The 25665-nt window shown below is 35.5% G+C and overlaps 1 protein-coding gene across 3 annotated transcripts in view; it reads left to right on the forward strand.

Annotated features, from left to right (window-relative positions):
* Positions 1 to 25665, forward strand: part of Vps8 (VPS8 subunit of CORVET complex) — a 256842-nt gene that overhangs the window by 41576 nt on the left and 189601 nt on the right. For 2 of the 3 annotated variants that reach the window (XR_013436694.1, XM_013361064.4), the window contains exons 13-16: positions 725 to 832; positions 4702 to 4782; positions 14793 to 14963; positions 25275 to 25349. Coding sequence is in view for 1 of the 3 variants with exons in the window: in XM_013361064.4 (XP_013216518.2) it covers positions 725 to 832; positions 4702 to 4782; positions 14793 to 14963; positions 25275 to 25349 (435 nt within the window). In the remaining 2 variants the exon portion in view is untranslated. Of the gene's footprint in view, positions 1 to 724; positions 833 to 4701; positions 4783 to 14792; positions 14964 to 15876; positions 16007 to 25274; positions 25350 to 25665 lie in introns of those variants that run through there. The other variant, XM_078043811.1, reaches the window with a different exon arrangement.

The following is a 25665-nucleotide window of genomic DNA, read 5'->3' on the forward strand; positions in this document are numbered from 1 at the left end:
TATGCTTGTTTTCTTGTTGGTACCTTGTATATCTCTGGGCACCAGAGTCTGTTCTTTTAGATGGCAAAACTGGCTTAGATTGTTGTTAACATTTCTTAGATTAGCTTCATTAGCGAATTGAAGTTTTTTATCACAGTATTATATATTTGCATCTTTTTTGTGTGTTGTATTGGTATTTTCCCAACATTTTTAAATGAATATTTTCAAACAAATAAAGAAGTTCAAAGAATTTTTTATTAAATCTTTGTATACCTGCCATTGTCATTATACTGTCCTGTATTGTATATCTACACATTTATTCATCTGTCTACCTATCAGATTATTTTAGTTTTTTTTATGTATTTCAGAGTAAATTGCAGAAATCAAATCTCTTTTTTCTTAAGTATTCAGTGTGCATAGCATTAGCTAGAGTATTTGTTTAGGTTTTTTTTTTTGGTATAAAATTTATATACAACAAATATATAAATCTTTAGAGTACATTTGCTGAACTTTGACAAATTCATATATTTTTGTAACCAAAACCTCTATCAAGATATAAAATATACCATCAACTCAGAAAGTTCTCTTATGACATTTTCCATTTAGTCCCTGCTTTGTTGGAATTTTTACGAGAAGTTGGGCAAGGTTTTATCAAGGATCACTAGTCTGAGTTTTTTCTTTGTTATTCTTCTGTTAACTATGATGAATTATCTCCACCACCGCCCTCTTCCTTCTCCTTTCTTAGATGGATCCTTCTAGCGTTCCATTGCTTGCCTGGCACTTTGTGGCTGTGCATAATTATGTGAATCCCATGCTTGCTTTCTGCAGAGGAGATGTTGTTCATTTTCTACTGGTAAGTCCTGATAATGATGGTATGTCTTTTATAAAAAGTCTGGTATCATAATTTTTTTTAATGATTCATTAGTAATTTAAATTGTGTCAAAGAAATATATCTTATAAGTTTTTGGAGAAAGAGTGACCTATTTAATTTTATTTAAAGCTTTAATATAAAAAAGACGGATCTATAACTCTTCATTGTTTGTTTCTCAATTCTCTCTCTTTTGGATGACAAATAATTAATGGTTTATATATGTAAACATGAATGTGAACATGTCTGTTTTAATGCTACCTACATATATCTGTGTATTAGAGAACAAGTGTCATTGAGCATTGGCTGTGTTCTCAACATTTTGATGAACAAAAAGCAAATGAAGATAAATTGGGATATTTTTATTTATTTTTTTATTTTACTGTCCTTTATTTTATAGCTATACATTTATTCATCTGTCTACCTATCAGACTATTTTAGTTTTTTTATGTATTTTAGAGTAAAGTGGTAGAGCTCTTGCTTAGTGTGCATGAGGCCCTGTTAACTCCCCAGCACCACAAAACAACAAAGAAACAACAATAAATAAAAACCTCTCCACTTACTGTTACCTCCAGCTCCTGGAGGTATTTACTACTCTACCGTCTGTCTCTGTGAATCTGAGTCTTCCAGGTACCTAGTACAAGTTGTATAATGCAGTTCCTGCATTAAAAAAGAAGAAAGAAAGAAAGAAGGAAAGACTAAAATAGTGTTTTATTCTTTCACATAGCTTATAATATTGTCTGAAACACAAAACAATTATTTTTGTTACCAATAGAGAAAACAGTTTATGCATTGAACTATGTGATGAGAATTAAAAGTTGATATAAATTCTAGTTCAAAGATATTAGAATGTTCTAGAGAGACTTTATAGGATTTGGAGGAAAGGAGATAAATTGAAGTCATTGAGCTGAGACTGTACCCTCTTCTCAGGTTCCTAACTCAGTGAAGCAAGTGCACCACTATCCACCTCGTTTCTTCAGCAAGAAACCTAGGAGTAACAGTTCATTTCCTTTCTCCCTTCAGACATGCTCCGTCACCAAGACTGTTGACTCTATCTCCAAATGTTGATTTTCTCCTTTTTTGTCTCCTCCATAGGTGCTTCCCAGGCTAAGCCACATGGATTGCTGGCCTAGACTCCACAGTAGCTTCCCAACAAGTCTGTGGGAATGCCTTATGATGTCACTTCTATAGGGAAAGCTCTGTTTTCTCTTCCACTTATCCTAGCTTAAGAAATGTTCATGGAATTAATGATAGGGAGAAACCTATGGTAGAAAATAAAATTGAATGCATGGGTAGATCTAGGTTAAGGGTTGGCAAACTGTGACCCCCTAGGCCAAATCTGGATAGTTATCTGTTTTTATAAACAAATTTTTAGTGGAACATTGCCATACCCTTTTATTTTTAATATCTTTGATTGTTTTCTCACTTGTAATGGTAGAGTTGAGTAGATGTGATAGAAGATTGCATAGTCTATAGCTTAAAATATTTGCTCTGGAACTCTTCACAGAAAAAATACCCCTGATTTTGATTATAAAATGATTAGCCTAGACTGGTAATGGGGAACCATCATAGGTGAAGATGTGATGCAAGTTGTACTTAAGGAAGACCAGTAGCAAAAAGAGTATAGAAGCCAGGTGCCATGGCGCATGCCTATAATCTCAGTTGCTCAGGAAGCTGAGGCAGGAAGATTGCAGGATTTTTTTCAAGGCCAGAATTTGTTCAAAACCAGCTTCAGCAACTTAGCAAGGCCCTAAGCAACTTAGTGCAACCTTGTCTCAAAATAAAAATTAAAAAGGGCTGGGGATATGACTCAGGGGTTGAGTGCCCCTGGATTCAAAAAATAAAAACAGCATAGAAGACAGTAGGGAAAATGAAAGATTTGCTCTCATAATAAAACAGGTACAATGTGGTTAAACAGAGATGGTTGGATATAATGAGTTAAGGGATGATTCCCTGAAAGACAAGGCTTTTTATCCTGTGGGATCTAGGGGCTGAAAAACATAATTAAAACATCACATGTCTACATTTTAGAGCCAAGAAATATTCAAAGGGAGATTGCTTGGTTAGCAAATGATTAGGAATGATTTCAATATTGAGTTGAAAGTGAAAAGTGGGACTCTCAAGTGTTATGTCGGGGGTGTTCTATGAGGAAATGTCAGGTCTGAAGTACAAATGAGAATTTTAAGATGGGAGTTATTGGAAGCTCTCAACATTAAAAGCTGGAGCATACATGGTATATTAGGCAGCTTTCCATGACTATAAGAAAATATCTGAGATAATGAACCTAAAAGAGGATAGGTTTGCATCATACTTTCAGAGGTTTCAGTCCATGGTTGTTTGGCTTTGTGCCTTTTGGGCATGTGGTAAGTCATTATATCCTGCTGGGGAGCAAGTGGTAAAGCAAAGGAAGAGGAAGACCAAAGGGAAGACCACTGGACATATCAAGAACTTTTTCAGTTGGAAAAAGTGGAATGGATATAGAAGCTAGATTATAGAACCTTGTTAATGAAATGGGTCTTTAGAAGAGCAAATTCAAACAATCATAGTGTAAAAGGAAAGAGTTTGGTTAGATAGTTATCTGTAAGAAATAAATCAAGGACAGGGTTTTGGGGGGATTGTTTTATTTTTTATTTGAAGATGAAATCAGAAACATATTTGAGAACAAAAGCAAAGGGCCCTTAAGATTTTTTGTGGAGAGTGTGGTGCTGGGGATTGAACAGGGCTTTGCACATGCTAGGCAAGCAGTCTGCCACTGAGCTATGTCCCCAGCTGCAAAAGGGCCCTTAAAAGGGGGGGATTAAATGTGCCAGCAAAGGAGGAGCAACATTGAACAGTGACGGAGGGGATAGGAGTTAGAGGTGTTACAGATGAAGTGTGATCTTCTTCAAGGACTTTGGAAAATCTTAGGGGAATAGGCAATGTGGGTGTTGATGTTTCTGGTTTATCATATGCACTTTCATGATATGCAGCATATGATCATTTTACCAGAATGTTGTTTCACCTGGGGGAGGTAATTTAGTGAAGTAAAGATGACTGTATGAAGGGCCCACATTAAGTGATTTCAGTTTTTTTTAAGGTAACAAATGAAGCCAACACTGCAAGTGGTGGGACTAGGAGGCAAAGAGCAATTGAGACTTAAAAGACATCTAGCACACTACTGTGGAAGCATTCAAGAAAAACAGGTTGAATTGAATGTTGTGAATTCCAGGTGGCCAGGTGTATCTTTTGCTTTATTTTTCTTCTTCACGGTTCTGTTACCTTGGAGCAGAAGTGGAGAAAGCAAATTATGAGGATGGTTGAGGATTACAGAGAATATATATGTGTGTGTGTGTGTGTGTGTGTGTGTGTGTGTGTGTGTGTGTGTGTGTATACATATACCCACATACACACATAGAAATAAAATATTGATACTAGAGTTCTTTTGGGAAATTTTGGGTTGTGTGAACTATAATATTATTATAGTTTAGAAAAATACATTTTTTTGTTACTTTTAGCTTCTGTTGCTTTTTTTTAAAATAAACTTTTGTTTGGCTTTACACATGTCACCAATCCCATCTTATTTTCTAGCTATATACAATTATTGATGTGATGGAGTTAGGTTATTTTGAGTTATGACAGAATAAAAATCATATTATAGCATTTGGCAACACTGACAGCTAGATCACTAACTAGACATTCCTTGAGTTTTGGTACAGATCACAGAGCAAATGATTTTTCTAAATTCATGTACTGGTTTCTCTAATTATCAATATTTGGGGCTTGTCTTTATTCAGTGGGACTCATACTCTAGGTAGTGAATAATTAAATACTTCAAACAATAACTGATGTTTAGGTTGTTTTAATTTCATCATCAGGTTAAGAGAGATGAATCTGGAGCCATACATGTGACTAAACAAAAGCACCTTCACCTATACTATGACCTCATCAACTTTACTGTGAGTATCATTCAAACTAAATGCCCCCATTGATTTCATGCAGTTATTTTGAATACATGGTGTATTAAAGCTAATAGGAGTTCTGCCTTGAACAGAAGGATCATATACATACAGGCAGAAGTGAAATCCTGCTTATATTGAATGATGCCACATAATTATTTCCTTTTAGCCTGATGTTTTGCTGAACACACAAGACCAGGCAATTTTTCTTTGATGTCTTGATTAATTCAAAGAGAAGTCTGGATTCAGAAGTATTTAGATGGCTTTCTTTAGGATTATTGCCCCACTTTCTCTCTGAACACACTTTTGTATTTCTGAGCTTGTCCTAAATGAGTAGGGGAGATTAAATTACTGTTCTTGTGGTTAAAAACTCTACTGAGTTCTCTCTATACCTGATATCTCAGTTCTGAATGACATCTTGGTTTTTGTTTTTTTTAAAAGCTGTCTTTTTTTAATCAAATTTTATTTTTTTATTTTTCAAGTGTATTATTTTTTAGTGTATTAGTGTATTAGTTTTGAGAATAGTGGAATTACAGTATTTTTTATTTCTCATTACTTTTGTTTTTAGGACATCAGTATCTGGTGTCCATTGAAATATTCTGTACATGAATGAATATAGGCAGCCCTGAATATAAGGGAAAACCTCATTTTTCCAATAAAAAGATTAATAAAATTGTTTTTCCCTCCAATTTTGTAATGTATAATTTTCAGGATACAGATGAAATATATATGTTTTTTATGATGTATGATTTATTAATTTAATTGCATATTGCATTTTTTACCCCCAGAGACAGAGTCTTGCTTAAGCAGGTCTCAAACTCCTAGGCTTAAGCAATCTTCCATCAGCCTCCCAAGTAACTGGGACTACAGGCTTATACTTCTGTGCTTTGCTTTTTTTGTTTTGAGGCAGGTCTTACTATGTTCCTCAGAGTGATCTTGAACTCCTGGGTTGAAATGATCCTCTTGCCTCAGCTTCCTAAGTTCTGGGACTACATACAGGGACCATTGGGCCTGTCCCACTTTACATTTTGAACTCACTCATAAACTATTGATTTAGAAATAAGGTTGAGCATCCTTAATCGGAAAATCTTCAAACTGAAATGTTCTAAAGCCCCAAACTTTTTGAGTGCCAGTTCGATGGCACAGGTGGAAAATTCTACACTTGACATCATGTGACAGGTTTTAGTTAAAAATGCAGGTATGCCAAAAATATTGTATAAAATTATCTTCAGGGTATGTGTATATGAAACATAAGTGAATTTCATATTTAGATTTGGGTCCCTTTTACAAGATATCTCATTATATATGTAAATATTTCAAATTCCCAAATGAATCCAAAACACTTCTTGTCCTAAATAATCCATGTAAGGAATATTTAACCTGTAATATTTTTTTTCATACGTGTTTTGTAAAGTAACTTTGTTCAGATTTCTTTTTTTTATTGGTTGTTCACAACATTACAAAGCTCTTGACATATCATATTTTATACATTAGATTGTAGTGGGTTATGAACTCCCAATTTTATCCCAAATGCAGACTGCAGAATCACGTCGGTTACACATCCACAATTTAACATAATGCCCTATTAGTAATTGTTGTATTCTGCTACCTTTCCTATCCCCTACTATCCCCCCTCCCCTTCCCTCCCATCTTCTCTCTCTACCCCATCTACTGTAATTCATTTCTCTCCTTGTTTATTTTCCCATTCCCTTCACAACCTCTTATATGTAATTTTATATAGCAATGAGGGTCTCCCTTCATTTCCATGCAATTTCCCTTTTCCCTTCCTTTCCCACCCATCTCATGTCTCTGTTTAATGGTAATCTTTTCTTCCTGCTCTTCCTCCCTGCTCTGTTCATAGTTGTTCTCATTATATCAAAGAAGACATTTGGTATTTGTTTTTTAGGGATTGGCTAGCTTCACTAAGCATAATCTGCTCTAGTGCCATCCATTTTTCTGCAGATTCCAAGATTTTGTCATTTTTAAGTGCTGCATAATATTCCATGGTGTATAAATGTCACTTTTTTTTTTTATCCATTCATCTATTGAAGGGCATCTGGGTTGGTTCCACAGTCTAGCTATTGTGAATTGTGCTGTTATGGACATCGATGTGGCAGTATCCCTGTAGCATGCTCTTTTAAGGTCTTCAGGGAATAGTCCAAGAAGGGCAATAGCAGGGTCAAATGGTGGTTCCATTCCCAGCTTTCCCAGGAATCTCCATACTGCTTTCCAAATTGGCCACACCAATTTGCAGTCCCACCAGCAATGTACAAGTGTACCCTTTTCTCCACATTCTCGCCAGCACTTGTTGTTGTTTGACTTCATAATGGCTGCCAATCTTACTGGAGTGAGATGGTATCTTAGGGTGGTTTTGATTTGCATTTCTCTGACTACTAGAGATGGTGAGCATTTTTTCATGTACTTGTTGACTGATTGTGTATCCTCCTTTGAGAAGTGTCTGTTCAGGTCCTTGGCCCATTTGTTCATTGGGTTATTTGTTATCTTATTGTCTAATTTTTTGAGTTCTTTGTATACTCTGGATATTAGGGCTCTATCTGAAGTGTGAGGAGTAAAAATTTGTTCCCAGGATGTAGGCTCCCTATTTACCTCTCTTATTGTTTCTCCTGCTGAGAAAAAACTTTTTAGTTTAAGTAAGTCCCATTTGTTGATTCTTGTTATTAACTCTTGTGCTATGGGTGTCTTTTTTTTTTTTTTTAAAGAGAGAGTGAGAGAGAAGAGAGAGTGAGAGAGAGAGAGAGAATTTTTAATATTTATTTTTTAGTTCTCGGCGGACACAACATCTTTGTTGGTATGTGGTGCTGAAGATCGAACCCGGGCCGCACGCATGCCAGGCGAGCGCGCTACCGCTTGAGCCACATCCCCAGCCCTATGGGTGTCTTATTAAGGAATTTGGAGCCTGACCCCACAATATGTAGATCGGAGCCAACTTTTCCTTCTATCAGATGCAGAGTCTCTGATTTGATATCAAGCTCCTTGATCCATTTTGAGTTAACTTTTGTGCATGGCGAGAGAAAGGGATTCAGTTTCATTTTGTTGCATATGGATTTCTAGTTTTCCCAACACCATTTGTTGAAGATGCTATCCTTCCTCCATTGCATGCTTTTAGCCCCTTATCTTATATTTGATAATATAAGATAGTTGTAACTTTGAGGATTAGTCTCTGTGTCCTCTATTCTATATCATTGGTCCACCCGCCTGTTTTGGTACCAGTACCATGCTGTTTTTATCACTATTGCTCTGTAATATAGTTTGAAATCTGGTATCGCTATACCGCCTGATTCACACTTCCTGCTTAGAATTGCTTTTGCTATTCTGGGTCTTTTATTTTTCCATATGAATTTCATGATTGCTTTCTCTATTTCCTCAAGAAATGCCCTTGGGATTTTGATTGGCATTGCATTAAACCTACAGAGAACTTTTGGTAATATCGCCATTTTGATAATGTTAGTTCTGCCTATCCATGAACATGGTATATTTTTCCATCTTCTAAGATCTTCTACTTCTGTCTTTAGGGTTCTGTAGTTTTCATTGTATAAATCTTTCACCTCTTTTGTTAGGTTGATTCCCAAGTATTTTATTGTTTTTGAGGATATTGTGAATGGAGTGGTTTTCCTCATTTCTGTTTCAGAAGTTTTGTTGCTGATATACAGAAATGCCTTTGATTTATGCGTGTTGATTTTATATCCTGCCACTTTGCTGAATTCATTTATTAGTTCTAGTAGTTTCTTTGTAGACCCTTTTGGGTCTTCTAGGTATAGAATCATGTCTTCCGCAAATAGTGATAATTTAAGTTCTTCTTTTCCTATTTTTATGCCTTTAATTTCTTTCGTCTGTCTAATTGCTCTGGCCAGTGTTTCAAGAACTATGTTGAACAGAAGTGGTGAGAGAGGGCATCCCTGCCTTGTTCCAGATTTTAGAGGGAATGCCTTCAATTTTTCTCCATTCAGAATGATGCTAGCCTGAGGCTTAGCATAGATTGCTTTTACAATGTTGAGGTATGTTCCTGTTATCCCTAGTTTTTCTAGAGTTTTGAACATAAAGGGATGCTGTACTTTGTCGAATGCTTTTTCCGCATCTATCGAGATGATCATATGGTTCTTATTTTTAAGTCTATTGATGTGGTGAATAACATTTATTGATTTCTGTATATTGAACCTGCCTTGCATCCCAGGGATGAATCCTACTTGATCATGGTGCACAATTTTTTTGATATGTTTTTGAATGCGATTTGCCAGAATTTTATTGAGGATTTTTGCATCTAGGTTCATTAGAGATATTGGTCTGTAGTTTTCTTTCTTTGAAGTGTCTTTGTCTGGTTTCGGAATCAGGGTGATGTTGGCCTCATAGAATGAATTTGGAAGAGCTCCCTCTTTTTCTATTTCCTGAAATAACTTGAAAAGTATTGGTATTAATTCTTCTTTGAAGGTTTTGTAAAACTCCGCTGTATACCCATCCGGTCCTGGACTTTTCTTGGTTGGTAGTCTTTTGATTGCTTCTTCAATTTCATCCATTGATATTGGTCTGTTCAAATTGTGTGTATCCTCCTGACTCAGTCTGGGCAAATCATATGACTTAAGAAATTTATCGATGTCTTCACTATCTTCTATTTTATTGGAATATAGGTTTTCAAAATAATTTCTCATTGTCTTCTGTATTTCTGTAGCATCTGTTGTGATATTGCCTTTTTCATCCCGTATGTTAGTAATTTGAGTTTTCTCTCCTCTTCTCTTTGTTAGCATGGCTAAAGGTCTGTCGATCTTATTTATTTTTTTGAAGAACCAACTTTTAGTTTTGTTAATTTTTTCAATAGTTTCTTTTGTTTCAATTTCATTGATTTCCTCTCTGATTTTAATTATTTCTTGCCTTCTGCTACATTTGCTGTTGTTTTGCTCTTCCTTTTCTAGGGCTTTGAGATGAAGTGTGAGCTCATTTATTTGTTGGTTTTTTCTTTTTTTGAGGAATGACCTCCAGGCGATGAATTTCCCTCTTAAAACTGCTTTCATTGTGTCCCATAGATTCCGATATGTTATGTCTGTATTTTCATTTATCTCTAAGAATTTTTTTATCTCCTCCTTTATGTCTTCTGTAACCCATTGATCATTCAGTAACATATTGTTCATTTTCCATGTGATGTAGAATTTTTTCTTCCTTTTTTTATCATTGATTTCCAGTTTCATTCCATTATGATCAGATAAAATGCATGGTATTATCTCCACCCCTTTATATTTACTGAGGGTTGCCCTATGGCATAATATATGGTCTATTTTTGAGAAGGATCCATGTGCTGCTGAGAAAAAAGTATATCCATTTGATGATGGTTGATATATTCTATATATGTCAGTTAAGTCTAGGTTATTGATTGTGGTATTGAGTTCTATAGTTTCTTTATTCAACTTTTGTTTGGAGGATCTGTCCAATGGTGAGAGAGGTGTGTTGAAGTCACCCATAATTATTGTGTTGTGGTCTATTTGATTCTTGAACTTGAGGAGAATTTGTTTTATGAATATCGCAGCACCATTATTTGGTGCATAAATATTGATAATTGTTATGTCTTGTTGGTGAATGGTTCCTTTTAACAGTATATAATGTCCTTCCTTATCCCTTTTGATTAACTTAGTCTTGAAGTCGATTTTATTCGATATGAGGATGGCCACCCCTACTTGCTTACAAGGACCGTGTGTGTGGTATATTTTTTTTCCGTCCTTTCACCTTCAGCCTGTGTATGTCTTTTCCAATCAGATGTGTCTCCTGGAGGCAGCATATTGTTGGATTTGATTTTTAATCCATGATACCAGCCTATGTCACTTTATTGGAGAGTTTAAGCCATTAACATTTAGAGTTACTATTGATATATGGTTTGTACTTCCAGCCATGTTTGATTATTTATCCGTTTTTTAAAAAAAATTTAGTTTGTTTCTCCATGATTATCTTTCCCCTCGCCCTCTGTCTTTACTGAGGCACTTCCCACTGATGGTTTTGGTTATTGTTTCTCATTTCTTCCTCGAATAGTGTTTTGCTCAAAATGCTTTGCAATGCTGGTTTTCTGGCTGCCAATTCTTTTAACTTTTGTTTATCATGAAAGATTTTTATTTCGTTGTCATACCTGAAGCTTAATTTTGCTGGATACAGAATTCTTGGTTGGCATCCATTGTCTTTCAGTTTCGAAATACATTGTTCCATGACCTTCTTGCTTTCAGCGTCTGTGATGAAAAATCCGTTGTTAACCTTATTGGTTTACCCCTGAATGTAATCTGTCTCCTTTCTCTTGTAGCTTTTAATATTTTCTCTTTGTTCTGTATATTGGATATCTTCATAACAATATGTCTTGGCATTAGTCTACTGTGATTTTGTGTGCTTGGTGTCCTGTATGCATCTTCAAGTTATATATCTGTTTCCTTTTTTATTTCTGCAAAGTTTTCTGTAATTATTTCATTCAGCAAGTTACTCATTCCCTTGGGTTGAATCTCTGTACCTTCTTTTATCCCGATGACTCGTAAGTTTGGTTTTTTTATGTTATCCCATAACTCTTGGATGTTTTTCTCGTGATTTTTTACCAGCCTTTCTGAGTTGGCTAGACTCTTTTCAAGATGATATATTTTGTCTTCATTATCTGACGTTCTGGTTTCTACTTGCTCCACTCTGTTAGTGATACTCTCAATTGAGTTTTTAATTTGGTTTATCGTTTCCTTCATTTCTAGAATTATTGTTTGATTATTTTTTATAATCTCTATCTCCTGATAAAGATGCTTAACTTCTTCTTTTATCTGTTTATGTAATTCATTCTCAATGTGTTCTTTCGCTGCTAGAACTTGCTGTCTCGTATCCTCTTTAAGGTTCCATTCCATTTGTCTAAGGTGTTCCTTGAGTTCTTTATATGACCATTTTTCTGATGTCTCTAGGTCCTCCTGAATATTTAGGCTGTCTTGCATTGTTTATACTCCTTTTCTTCCTTGCTTTTTCAAGCTGCTCATGTTACTTCTTGTTCTGTTTGACTGCTGAGTTACTGTTTACTTCTATAAATTTATTTGATGCTTGGGAGGAAAGGTATTAGAAGGGAAGGGAAGAAGTCACTAAAGAGAATGAGAGTAAGCAGGTAGAATTCAAAGAAGGGGGAATAAGAAAATTGAAAAGAAATGAAAAGACAAAAGAAGAAAAAAATAGGAAATAAAAAAAGGAAAAAAAATTTTTAAAAAGTAATAAAAAAATAAAAATTAAAATTAGAAGAAAAAAAATTGAAAAAAATTTAAAAAACAACAAGAAAGAAAAATGAAAATGAAAGAAAAAACCCAATTAAAAAAAAAAAAACTAATAAATGCAGTCTTAGAGTTTGATTAACTTCTCTTCCAGTAGGTGGCGCTGTGCCCACCAGGCCATGTTTCTCCTGTCAATACGTGGGAACCAATCACTGTGCAGCAGCTTCTCCTCCCAGACTGAGCGAGTCTCCAATCCTGAGTGCCTAGGGCCTCCTCTTGTGTCTAGTCACTTCCCCACTTTTCTTCTAGCCAGGCCCCTCTCACGGGTGCCGCTCACCACAATACTGGCTACACGCCAGGTCTGCTGCTCCCGGGAGCCCTGTTTTCAAGAATGACTGGGCACACTCTCCTTGTCTGCCATTCCCTCAGACCCTAAGTTTGTGGAGCTTGGGGCTGAGATTCCTCAGCAAATTTTACTTGCCCTTTGGTAGCCACGCCCCGGTAGCTGGTGCAAGAGACCTCAGGTGTCAGCACTGGTGGGAGCTGTAGCCGGGAGTTCCATGCCGCGGGTCCCGCGCCACGTCTGATTCCCTCTGTCTGGTATCGTGCTCACGGGAGAGCCGGGAGGAGCCCTTAAGGTTTCCCCGAAGTGTGGAGAGGGAAGGCTAGGGATTACACACACCTGTAGCCGCAGGTTTCAATGCAGTTGTCTCCTCCGCCGCAGTCTGGTGACGTCAGTTCTCTGCCATGGTGGTATCTCTTGCAAATGGCGACAGTTCGTTTCCCTTTGCCGGGTGACCAATGGAATGGGTGGGTCCTTACTGTCTCTCCAAAGCCCCGTTTCAAACCTGTGGCCACTACCTATGAAGGCTCGGTAGGCATTTACCTCCGTAAGATCAGAAGGGCTGACCAGTTGTTTCAGCCGGATGGATTAGTGCTGAGTCACAGCTGTTTGTGTGCGGGAAGCAGGCGAACAGGAGCTTGGATTCAGCTGATCTGGGCTCAGTGTGTGTTCTGAGAGGCCCAGACTGATCACCCCAGATCCACGTCAGCTCAGCATTGCCTAGTGATCCTGAGCAAACGGAATTTACATTGTTTACGACTCCCTATGCCCGCGCAGCTGGAGAGGTCAGAGAGTTGATCTCTCTGCGCCAGCCGCCATGTTGGAATTTTGTTCAGATTTTTGTAAGACATCATTGTCTTTCTCATCACCCAAAACACTGTTGAATCGTCTACCATAATTTTGTAGAATTCATGATCATCACTTCTGTTTAAGATGATTGAAATACAATGTTTTAAACATCTTCCTATGTCACTGTAAATTTTTTCACAATCACAAGTAGCCATTCTTCCTAGTAGGTCAGTTGGTGATTTCATTTGTCCTTTGGCAGATCCACGATGTGACCATTTACTATATTATTTTATAAATGACCTTTAAAAGGACTGTTTACAACCCTGTCAATATTTGCAGTTGTGAGGTTGATTGCAGGAATAATGTCTAAACTTAATTCTTTCTGTGATTTTCTCTTTCTTTTAGCCAGGTGACCTTTTAAAGTACCTAAAATCTAGTACCGATTTAAGGTTGTATAAGGGTAGAGTGTCTTTCCTAGAAAATACTTTGTTTTTCAAATTAATCAAGAGAATACCTTTTAAGAATTCTTTGTAAACATTTTGCTTATCAAATTTTCTCTGTTTGACAAAGATTGGGGTGAAGGACCTTTTAGTGGCTGCTCTACGGTGATCGGGCATAACTGTAGCATATGCTAAAAGAAAACCCATTTTCAATTTAGTTTTCTTTGATATGGCATTATGCAAATAATCTAATAAATGGAATAGGTTTTACAAATATATCAGTGTAAACACTTTGTTCTACTTGATAATTCTGATTGAGCAGATTTTAAGATTTCATTTATTTCTTAGAGAAGGATTGTGCTTTCTAATTTTCTTTTTGAAAATAAGAAATCTTATTTTACACATAACTCAAGAAATTTATCAAAGTGGTATTGTTAAGATTTCTTTTTTTTCTTTTTAGTACCAGGGATTGAACTCAGGGTCACTTGACCCCTGAGCCACATCTCCAGCCCTATTTTGTATTTTATTTAGCGACAGAGTCTCACTGATATGAATAGCACTTTGCTTTTGCTGAGATTGGCTTTGAATTTGTGATCATCCTGCCTCAGCCTCCTGAACTGCTGGGATAGGCATGACCACTGTGCCCGGATAAGATTTTTAAAACTATTAATTTAGTATTATTTAAATTACAGTGGTGTTTATTAAAGAAAATTCAGAAGATACAAAATAATAGAAAGACAACTCTCCCTTAATTTTTAGGGAGTTTTAGAAGGAACCATATGTTTCAAAACTTCTGTTTTAAAATATGTATTGCTTCAGTGCTAGCAATCATCCTCTGAACAGGTAGGTTTATGAAGCTAAATTTTCTCTTTTGTTTAATTAATATAAAAAGCAGAAATGTGAAATTTGTCATTGCACTGAAGTCATTTGTGCCAATCCACTTTAAACAAAACTTATAAAATCCCATATAGTCTGTAATCTATTACAGCCTTTAGTCAGTCATCTCTTACATTATTAAAGTGTTATTTTAACACTGTGAAAATTCAGTACTATTTTTCTCTGGACTGTTACTGAATAGTTCTTGCCATGATTGTGTTACCATGTTTTAAGTTATTAAATAGATAAAGTTCTCGATGTAATTTAGCTGAATGGCCAGCCTTTCTTCTCCTGAATGATGATGTGGGCTGGACCTCACTTTTATTTTGTTGTGTGCTTAAATTGCAGTGGATAAACTCTCGTACAGTTGTGCTCTTAGACAGTGTAGAGAAATTGCATGTGATTGATCGGCAGACACAAGAAGAACTGGAAACAGTGGAGATCTCAGAAGTTCAATTGGTATATAACAGCAGCCATTTCAAGTCACTCGCCACTGGTGGAAATGTCAGCCAGGCTTTGGTAAGGGTAATCCATTATCTTAGTGTTACTTTGATAAACTTGGTGTTTTGTTGTTTTTGTTAAAGGAATCAGAAGTTATGGGGACTATTTTCCTGTCTTGAGGTGTTTCTTTGAAAGCCACTAGGTGGAAATAAATGGGTATGGAGGTATTTGTAGATATCAGGATGTGAGCCTAACCTGTTATTTTTTCTTCAGATATGTCATTAATTTAACTTAATACCAAAGAGTTATTAACTTTTATACTGAAAAGTGAATGAAATTGAGAATTTGTCCTTGTACATGACTTAATTTGAATTGATAAAATCAAAATATTTTAGGAAGTTCAATTTGGTGACAATAAGCCTGGTACATTTAAGGGAAAAGTGGTCTACGAGACTTGACAAGAAATGGTAGTGGTAGGCATTGAAAAGCACAGATGGCTTTCAGAGAAAGAAAATTCTTTTAGGGCAGGTGGTAGATGAAGTATAGGACCTTAAAGAGGGGAAAATAACAGAAAATTTATGATCTTAGTATTAATTTTACTCTTATTATAGGCAACTACAGTTACAGCCTTAAGCAGTTTATATAAGTAGTTTATGGTTAACTCACTTTGAATCATGATCTTATGTTTCCTACCATTAATCTTTAAATAAGAAAAACAGACTGATGTAAGACTTTCCTGGGTGATTTCTTGAAAGAAGTAGTAATGACGATCATATTTAATGAAGATCTGTAACATGATATATAGGCATTGCTTAAATTTCTTTAAATTATAACTTCAAAGCAATATATATATATGTATGCATGTATATATTATGTATGTGTGTGTGTGTATATAAAATATGGGTGCTCTAGTCCCACAATTTTTAAAAATATTTTTATTTGTTATTGATGGGCCTTTATTTATCTATTTTTTTATATGTGATGCTGAGAATTGAACCCAGTGCCTCACACATGCTAGGCAAGCGCTCTATCACTGAGCCACAACTCCAGCCCCCAGTCCTACAATTTAAAAACCAAGAAAATCCAGAATAAGAGATGATAATGCAATAGGATTTACTAAGGTAATAATAATTACTACCCGAAATAGGTATTTTCTTTCACACTTTGAACTTGAACTTTTAGCCAAGATGGACTAATGGGGATTGGATTTACTCTCTTAGCTCTAAGATAATCAAAAGTAATAATAATAATAATAATAACTGTGGGAAAAAAAAAGAAACTGTAGTTCTCAAGACATGGCAATGTCTGACAAAAGAAAGAACAAATGATGTGAGCTCTGTGATTGCCCTAGCTTCCAAACCTGAATATCTCTGGGCTGTGTCTCAGGGAGGAGGAGCTCATCTGGAGCCTAGAGGACTCCATGAGTTGAGGAAACAGAGCTGAAACTGCGGGAAGATAAAGGTGAACTGAGTTTGCAGTGTAGCATACCAGAGAGAAGAATCCTATCAAAGAATTTCTCTTGAGTATTTAGCAGACTGCTGATCAGCAAATGCATTTGAAGATAATACCCAAGGATGGGGAAAGCATTGGAAATGTTTTGAAGGAACTGTATCTAGTGCTCAATCAGGACCGAATGTAGTTCTTGTAACACGAGTTAGAATGGGGAGCTTCATCATTCACAGAAAACAGGATAGAGTCCCTAGAGGCATCTTACCTCAGTAGTAGGGAATTAGGACTAAAGTAAATGCTCTATGGGCCTCCACTAACAAATCTTAAAAGCAAAATCAGAAAGGATCAAACTGTTTTCAAGTAATGTAACCATCCCCAGAACAAAGCACAAGACTATTGACAGAATACAGAAATCTCCACAATCCAATAATGTAAATTCACAATTTCTATCCTTCAGTTAGAGATTACTAAGTATGGAAAGAGGAAGAAAAATACAATCTATAATAGGACAAAAAATCAATCAAAAGTAACTCAGACTTGACATAGATATTAGAATTATCAGTCAAGGATATGCTGAGCTTCTTGAATGGGTTTACAATTTTAGGAAGTTTTTATGTCCCATGTGTCCAAAATGTTAGAGAACTAGGCTGTCTTTAAAAAGATGCTAATATGACTTCTAGAAATGAAAACTATAGTATATAAGACCAAAAAAAAAAAAAAAAGAAAAAAAAGAAAAGAAAAGAAATGACTAAAAGGGATTAATGGCAGGTTAGACAATGCAGGATAAAAAATTCATGAACTTAAAAATAAGAGTAGTAGATATTATCCAAAATGAAATAGAGAGAAAAAATAAAGTATTAGTGAGCTATGAGACAACATAAAGTAGCCTAATACATTGAAGTTGGACTCACTGAAAAAAGAAAAAATTGGAAGAAATACTTGTGAAAAACTTCAGTTCAGTGAACCCAAACACAAGAGAAATAGAAAGCTATATATAATCTGATCAAAATGAATAATAAGAGAAAAATTTTAAAGTGGCCAGAGGAAAAAAGACATCAAATGCAGAGGAGCAGTGAGTTTGAGAGCAGATTTTTCATCTGCCAGTCTGTATCAGTCTCCACAGAAGATACACAATGAACAAGCATGTGTAAAAGTGCTCACCATCATTAGTCATTATGGAAATGCAAATCAAAATCACAATGAGATACCACTTCAGATCTACTAGGATGGCTTTAATAATTTTTTTTAAACAGCAGACAATAACAAGTTGGCAAGGATATGAAGATATTGGAACCCTCATGCACTGTTGGTGGAAATGTGAAATGATGCAAATACTGTGGAGGATACTTTGGCAATTCCTTGAAAAAAATTAAACATAGAATTATAATCTGACCTAGAATTCTAATCCTGGAAGAATTGGAAACATACTCACAGAGAAACTTGCAGATGGAAGCATTATTCTTGGTAGCCCCAAAGTGGAAACAATTCAGTATCCACCAACTGGTAAATGGGTACAAAATATGTGCCACAGCCATATAATAGAATAGTTTCCACAGTTAAAAAGGATGAAGTGCTGGGTGCAGTGGTGCTTGCCTATAATCCCAGCAGCTAGGGAGGCTGAGGAGGAGGATGACGAGTTCAAAGCCAGCCTCAGCAAAAGTGAGGCACTAAGCTACTCAGTGAGACCCTGTCTCTAAATAAAATACCAAATAGGGCTGGAGATGTGGAGATGTGGAGATGTTCAAGTGCTTCTGAGTTCAATCCCTGGTAACACTACCCCCACTCCTATTGCTATATTAAAGTGAAAGAAGGCATATGGGAAGATTATATATTGTTTGCTTCTACTTATCTACATGTCCAGAAAAGGCAAATTTAAAGAGACAGACATAGATACATTAGTGATTAGTGGGGGTAGGAATAGAGATTGACTTCAAAGAAGTATAAGGATTTTTGTGGAATGATTAAAATATTCTTAAGCTGGATTTTGATGTTGATTGAACAATTGTTAATTTAAGAAATAATTGAGTTGTGTATCTAATGATCAAAATTTGTGGCATATAAATTGTACCTCAGTACTGTTGTTTAACAAAAGCAGTTGACTGATTAAAACAAAAATGTGTTGTGAGGTTTATGATACATAAATGTCATATATATGACGTAAAAAGTACATGGTAGCAGGGAGTAGGGGATGTAAGGGCATCATTGTAAGGTTCTTACAATATTCATCAAATAATATAGTGTTATTTAAAAGTAGATTGAGATAAGTTGAAGTTGTACATTATAAACTGTAGAGCAGTCACTAAAAAATATAAGTTGATAGCAATGACAAAATGTGATGTAAAAAGATATTCAAGAGATACCCGCCAGAGCTCAGGCTCAGCCCAGATCTGCCTCTCTGACCTGCATAGGAGAAGGGCCCAGGGTAAGCTTGGGTCTGCCCCCTGCACTCCCCACCTGAGGGCCTAGGTCTAATCCACTTCCTTCTTGAGACACTGCAGCCATCCCCATGGCCTTCCCAATGCATTAGCCTCTACCTTGGCACAACAGACAGGGCCTAGAAGCAGATGCATCTTGGAGCAGGCATCCCAAAGCCAGTGTAAAGACCACGCTTTTAGCCTCATTTTTTTTTTTTTTTGTACCAGGGATTGAATTCAGGGGCAATCAACCTCTGAGCCACATCCCCAGCCCTATTTTGAATTTTATTAGAGACAGGATTTCACTGAGTTGCTTAGCACCTCATGATTGCTGAGGCTGGCTTTGAACTCTCGATCCTCCTGTCTCAGCCTCCCGAGTAGCTGGGATTATAGGCATGTGCCACTGTGCCCAGCCTCAGCCCCATCTCTGAAAGATGTTGCATCCATCTTGGGGCACCTCTACTGCTATCTCAAGTTACCTCCTGCTATTGCTACCACCACTTATAGTTGTAGTAGTATCCACCCTGGGACACCAGCACGGTTTGGAAGCCCAATACCAAGGTGAGATACAGATAATCTGCACAGTTACTACAAGATTATATGGTAGAAACTGTAATACCTCAGATCCATACTGCAAGTAAGGAAATCACATAGACAACATGAAAAAACAAGGGAGGAAAGTGCCAAAACAAACCAGGATACTATAATAACAGGACCATGGTCAGTGCAGTTGATGAAATGTCAGAGAAGGAGTTCATAATGTTTATAATTAAAATGATCTGTGAATTAAAGAATAACCTAAATGAGTAAATACAGGCAAAATTGATCACTCCAATGAAGAGATAAGAACACAAATACAGGCAACCATTGATGACACCAATAAACAGATAAGGGAGCAAATACAGGCATCCATTGATCTTACCGACAAAGAATAAGTGAGCAAATACAGGTAGCAAAAGATTATTTCAAGAGAGATTCTGAAAAAAAAAATCAGAAATCCTTGAAATGAAGGTAACAATAAACCAAATAAAAAACCAATAGAAAGCCTCACCAACAGAATCATTTGAATACAACTAGATCACTTGGAAGACAGAATGTCAGATAATGAAGACAAAGTATACAGTCTGCAAAATAAAGTTGACCATATAGTGAAGATGGTAAGGAACCATGAGCAGAACATCCAAGAATTATGGTATAGCATCAAAAGACCAAGTCTAAGATTTATTGGGATAGAGGAAGGCACAGAGTTTCAAACCAAAGGAATGCACAATCTCTTCAATAAGATAATATCAGAAAATTTCCCAAAGAATGAATGGGAAAATCAAATACAAGAGGCTTATGGGATACCAAATGTACAAAATTACAACAGATCTATACCAAGGCACATTATAATGAAAATGCCTAGCATATAGAATAAGGATAGAATCTTCAAGGGTGCAAGAGAGAGGAATCGGATCACACATAGGGGGGAGACCGATTTGTATTTCAGCAGATTTTTCAGCCCAAACCCTCAAAGCCAGGAGACCCTGGAACTGCATATATTAAGCTCTGAAAGAAAATGGATGCCAACCAAGAATCTTATATCCAACAAAATTAAACTTTAGATTTCACAATGAAATAAAAACCTTCCATGATAAACAAAAGTTAAAAGAATTTACAACTAGAAAACCTGACTACAGAACATCCTTAGTAAAATATTCCATGAAGAGGAATTGAGAAACAACAATGAAAATTAGCAAAGGGAGGTATTACACTAAAGGAAAAACTAATCAAAGGGGAAATCAAGTCAAGTGAAATACCAAAAATAAACAAAAATGTCTGGGAATACAAATCATGTCTCAATAATCACCCCGAATGTTAATGGCCTAAACTCACCAATCAAAAGACACAGACTGGCAGATTTGAATGAAATAAAAAGACCCAAGAATATGCTTTCTCCAAGAGACTCATCTCATAGGAAAAGACATCCACAGACTGAAGATGAAAGGTTGGGAAAAATCATACCACTCACATGGACTGTGGAAGCAAACAGGGGTTTCCATCCTCATATCATATAAAGTAGACTTCAAGCCAAAGTTAATCAAAAGGATATTTCATACTGCTTAAGGGAGAGGAATCAGATTACATATAGGGGGAGACCTATATGTAATTCAAGACATTCACCAACAAGACATAACCATAATAAATATATATGCCCCCAAACAATGGAGCATCTACATTCATCAAACTCTTCTCAAGTTCAAGAGTCTAATAGACCACAACACAATAATTTTTGGTGACTTTAACAGACCTCTTTCACCACTGGATAGATCTTCTAACAAAAGCTGAACAAAGAAACTATAGAACTCAATAATACAATCAATTACTTAGACTTACTTGACATATATAGAATATTTCATCCTTCAACAAGCGAGTACACTTTCTTCTCAGCAGTACATGGATTCTTCTTGAAAATAGACCATTTTTATGCCACAAAGCAACTCTTAGCAAATACAAAAATGTAGAGATTCTACCCTGTACTCTATCAGATCATAATGGAATGAAGTTAGAAATCAATGATAAAATAAAAAATAGAAGCTACTCCAACACCTGGAGACTAAATAGTATGTTACTGAATGAACAATGGGTTGCAAGAGATACCAAGATTAAAAAAATTCTTAGAGGTGAATGATAACACAGATTCAAGATACTGAAATCTCTGGGACACTATGAAGCCTCATTGCATGGAGTTCATTCCTTAAAAGAAGAAAAAAGTCAACAAAATAAATGACTTAACATTACATTTCAAAGTCCTAGAAAACGAAGAACAAATCAACACTAAAAACAGTAGAAGATAGGAAATAATTAAAATCAGCTGAAATCAATGAAATTGAAACAAAACAAACAATTGAAAAAATTCACAAAACAAAAAGTTGGTTTTTTGAAAAAATAAATAAAATTGACAGGCCCTTAGCTATGCTAATGAAGAGAAGGAGAGTGAAATCTCAAATTACATATGTGATGAGAAAGGTACTATCACAACAGACACTACAGAAATACACAAGGTAGTTAGAAATTATTTTGAAAACTTGTACTCCAATAAAAGAGAAAATATCGAAGCTATCAACAAATTTCTAGAGTCATATGATTTGCCCATACACAATTTAAACAGATTAATTTCAAGTGATAAAATAGAAGACACCATCAGAAGCCTACCAACCAAGAAAAGCCCAGGACCAGATGGATACATAGCCGAGTTCTACAAGACCTTTAGAGAAGAACTAATACCAATACTCTTCAGTTTATTTCAGGAAATAGAAAAAAAGGGAGCACTTCCAAACTCATTCTGTGAGGCCAGGATCACCCTGATTCCAAAACCAGGCAAAGACACATCAAAGAAAGAAAACTTCAGAGCAATATCTCTAATGAACATAGATGCAAAAATTCTCAATAAAATTCTGGCAAATCAAATACAAAAACATATCAAAAAGATAATACACCATGATCAAGTGGGGTTCATTCCAGGGATGCAATTTTGGTTCAACATACGGAAATCAATAAATGTAATTCATCACAGAGTAGACTTAAAGATAAGAAACATATGATCTCAATAGATGCAAAAAAAATTTGATAAAATATAGCACCCCTTCATGTTCAAAACACTAGAAAAACTAGGGATCACAGGAGCATATCTCAACATTGTAAAAGCTATCTATGCTAAGCCCCAGGCCAACATCATTCTAAATGGAGAAAAATTGAAAGCATTCCCTCTAACAACCAGAACAAAACAGGGATGCCCTCTTTTACCACTACTGTTTAACATAGTTCTTTAAACATTGGCCAGAGCAATTAGATAGATGAAAGAAATTAAAGGGATACAGATAGGTAAAGAAGAACTCAAACTGATGACAAGATTGTATACCTAGAAGATCCAAAACACTCCACCAGAAAACTTGTAGAACTAGTAAAAGAATTCAGCAAAGTAATAGGATACAAAATCAACATTCATAAATCAGAGGCATTTCTGTATATCAATGAGAAATCCTCTGAAAGGGAAATGAGGAAAACTACCCCATTTACAATAGCCTCAAAAAAAAAAAAAAAAAACTTGGAATCAACAAAAGAGGTGAAAGATCTATACAATGAAAACTACAAAACCTTAAAGAAAGAAATCATAGAAGACCTTAGAAAATGGAAAGATCTACCTTGCTTTTGAATAGTTAGAATTAATATTATCAAAATGACCATACTACCAAAAAAGTAAAATAAAGTAAATTGAAGGAAGAAATAATAAAGATCAAATAAAGAAGTCAAAAAAGGCCAAGCAATAGAGAAAATCAAATAAACCAAACTGATTTATTTGAAAGATGAATTAAATTGATAAATCTGAAGTGAGATTAATCAAGAAAAAAGAAGAGCCAGATAATCAATATTAGGAGAAAAATGATATCACCGTAGATTGTATAAATATTAAAATGGAAATATGCGTAACCTTATGCCAGTAAATGAAACAACTTTATCTGAAATGAAAAATTTCCTTGAAAGACATAAATGGGCAAAGCTGACTCAAAAATAAATAGAAAATTTAAGTGCCATACATCTATTAAAGAAATTAATTTTGAAATTTTTTTCTTTTTCCTTTTTTTTTGCAGAGGTGATACTGGGGATTGAACCCAAGGTCTTGCCATCTTAGGCAAGCACTGAACTACACCCCCACCCCCCCCTTTTTTTTTTTTTTTTGAGACAGGATCTTGTTAATTTGCCCAGGTTGGTCTAGAATTTGCAATTCTTTAGCTTCTGCTTCCCAAGTAACTGAGATTATAGGTATTTGCTACCATACTCCTGGCTTAATTTTGTAATTAAATCTTCCTATAAAGAAACTTCAGGCCCATGTTACTTCACTGGTAAAGTCTAATTGAACACTTAAGGAAGGAGTAATACAACACAAAAGTCTTTAGAAAATGGAGGAGAAGGGTATACTTAACTCATTTTATGAGGCTAGGTTAATTCTGATAATAAAACCAAAGACGTAAAAAAGAACGCTGTAGACCAACATTCTCTTGTTGCAGGTTCATGGTCAGCCTTAGCAATGTAGTGACTCCACAATTTAGCAACACCCTGTCTCAAAAATGAAAAATAAAAAAGGACTAGAGATATAGCTCAGTGGTAAAGCGCCTCTGTGTAACAACAAGAAAAAAGGAGAGGGGGACTTCTTCATCTTCATAATCAAGGACAACTAACATCATACTTAAAGTGGTACCAATAAAAAAATCAAACAAACAAAATCATGATCTGACTAAGCCTTCTCTACAGAAAATATAGAAGACAGAGGAACATGTTAAATGGTTCCATGGGAATGCAGTCAGCAAAATCCAAGTAGTAGAAAACTGTAGAGTAAATGTTCTAGCTTTTACAAACAACAAACAACAACAACAACAAAAAACTTCAGGGAAATAAAGATTTGAGAAAATGAAGGCAAAACATACAGATTAAAAGAGACTTAAGACTAGCTCTAATATGTGAACTTTGTTTGGATCTTGATTCAGACAGATGAAATGTACAAAAACAAAAAATAAAAATCTCAACATTTACTAGACAATTTGAAATCCAAACACTGACTAGATATTTGATATTGAGGAATGATGATTTCTTTTTAAAAGTATGTTAATGGTATTGCAATTATGTTAAAAGGACTCATTTTTTAAAAATATGTAATAGTTTTTATCAACGAGATATTCAGAATGTGGAATTCACTTCAGTATTATATTATGTTGCAGTGGTGGAAAAATAGCTGAGACAAGTTTGGTGATGAGTTGATCATGATGAAGCTGATTAATGAATACAATTAGAGATTGATTATTATTCTTTCTACTTTTATATACATTTTAAGTTCCCAAAATAAAAAAGTTAGAAACATCATAGGTATCTGGTATTGACCATATATATTTTGGCACATTTATGAATATTAACATTTAAACCTCACAAAATGTGCAGGGTTTTTCAGAGATGGGAAAACAATGTAAAGAGTTTTGAAATTTGTTAATGTCATACCCAGTAAGTGGCAGAGCCAAAGTTTATGACTCAGATTTATCAATGAGCTTTTCTATTTTTCTTGCTGTGCTGACTCCCATATACTATGCTGTTTTGTCTTCCTGTTTCCTCTTGTGTTTTATGTGATATGTATTTCAAAGAACTTGGAGGTACCATTTCTAGTCAGTCCCATTCCTTTCCAGAAGTAGTGACTACCTGCCACTCGGTAAGACATAGGGCGTAACAGTTTATGTTTACAGTTTGGCATGTTTTTTTCCTTTCTCACATAATTCTGGAAAAATAAACAGGCTATTTATGTTAGCAGAGAATTATTTCTTGAACTTTGTCTTTTCTATGTCACTTCTTACTGTCAGACTGGCAATCGATTGACATTTTTTTCCCCACTCACTTATGATGAGACTCTGTTGACCTAAAATCTCTCTGTAATTGACATTCTTTGAAACTTCATGAACCTTAAAATGCATGTAATTTTTACCTTGTGCATTTTTTTTAACAGGCTTTGGTTGGAGAGAAGGCTTGTTATCAATCCATCAGCAGTTACGGTGGTCAGATATTTTATTTGGGGACAAAAGTAAGCTCTTTCACTCTTGATTTAGTATTTGTGTGTATCAGGATAGTTGGGGCAGAATGAGGTTGCTGCTAAAGAGGGTAATGTATTGTAAAGTAAATACTGATCAGGCCTAATACAAAACTTAATGGTTAGGTAGTTATGGTATTTAGTTAATTTCTTTCCTCCACTTTTAGACCCATTTTTACTTTTGATAGGATGCTTATTATCTTGATTCAGGGATATGCTTTGATAACTTCCCTTACTATTTGTTTTAATGATCAGGAAGATAAATGAAACCATGTATGTTATCATATAATTAAGATGGTTTTTAGCTTAG

This window comes from Ictidomys tridecemlineatus, chromosome 3 (assembly GCF_052094955.1).
Source record: "Ictidomys tridecemlineatus isolate mIctTri1 chromosome 3, mIctTri1.hap1, whole genome shotgun sequence".
Lineage (NCBI taxonomy): Eukaryota > Metazoa > Chordata > Mammalia > Rodentia > Sciuridae > Ictidomys > Ictidomys tridecemlineatus.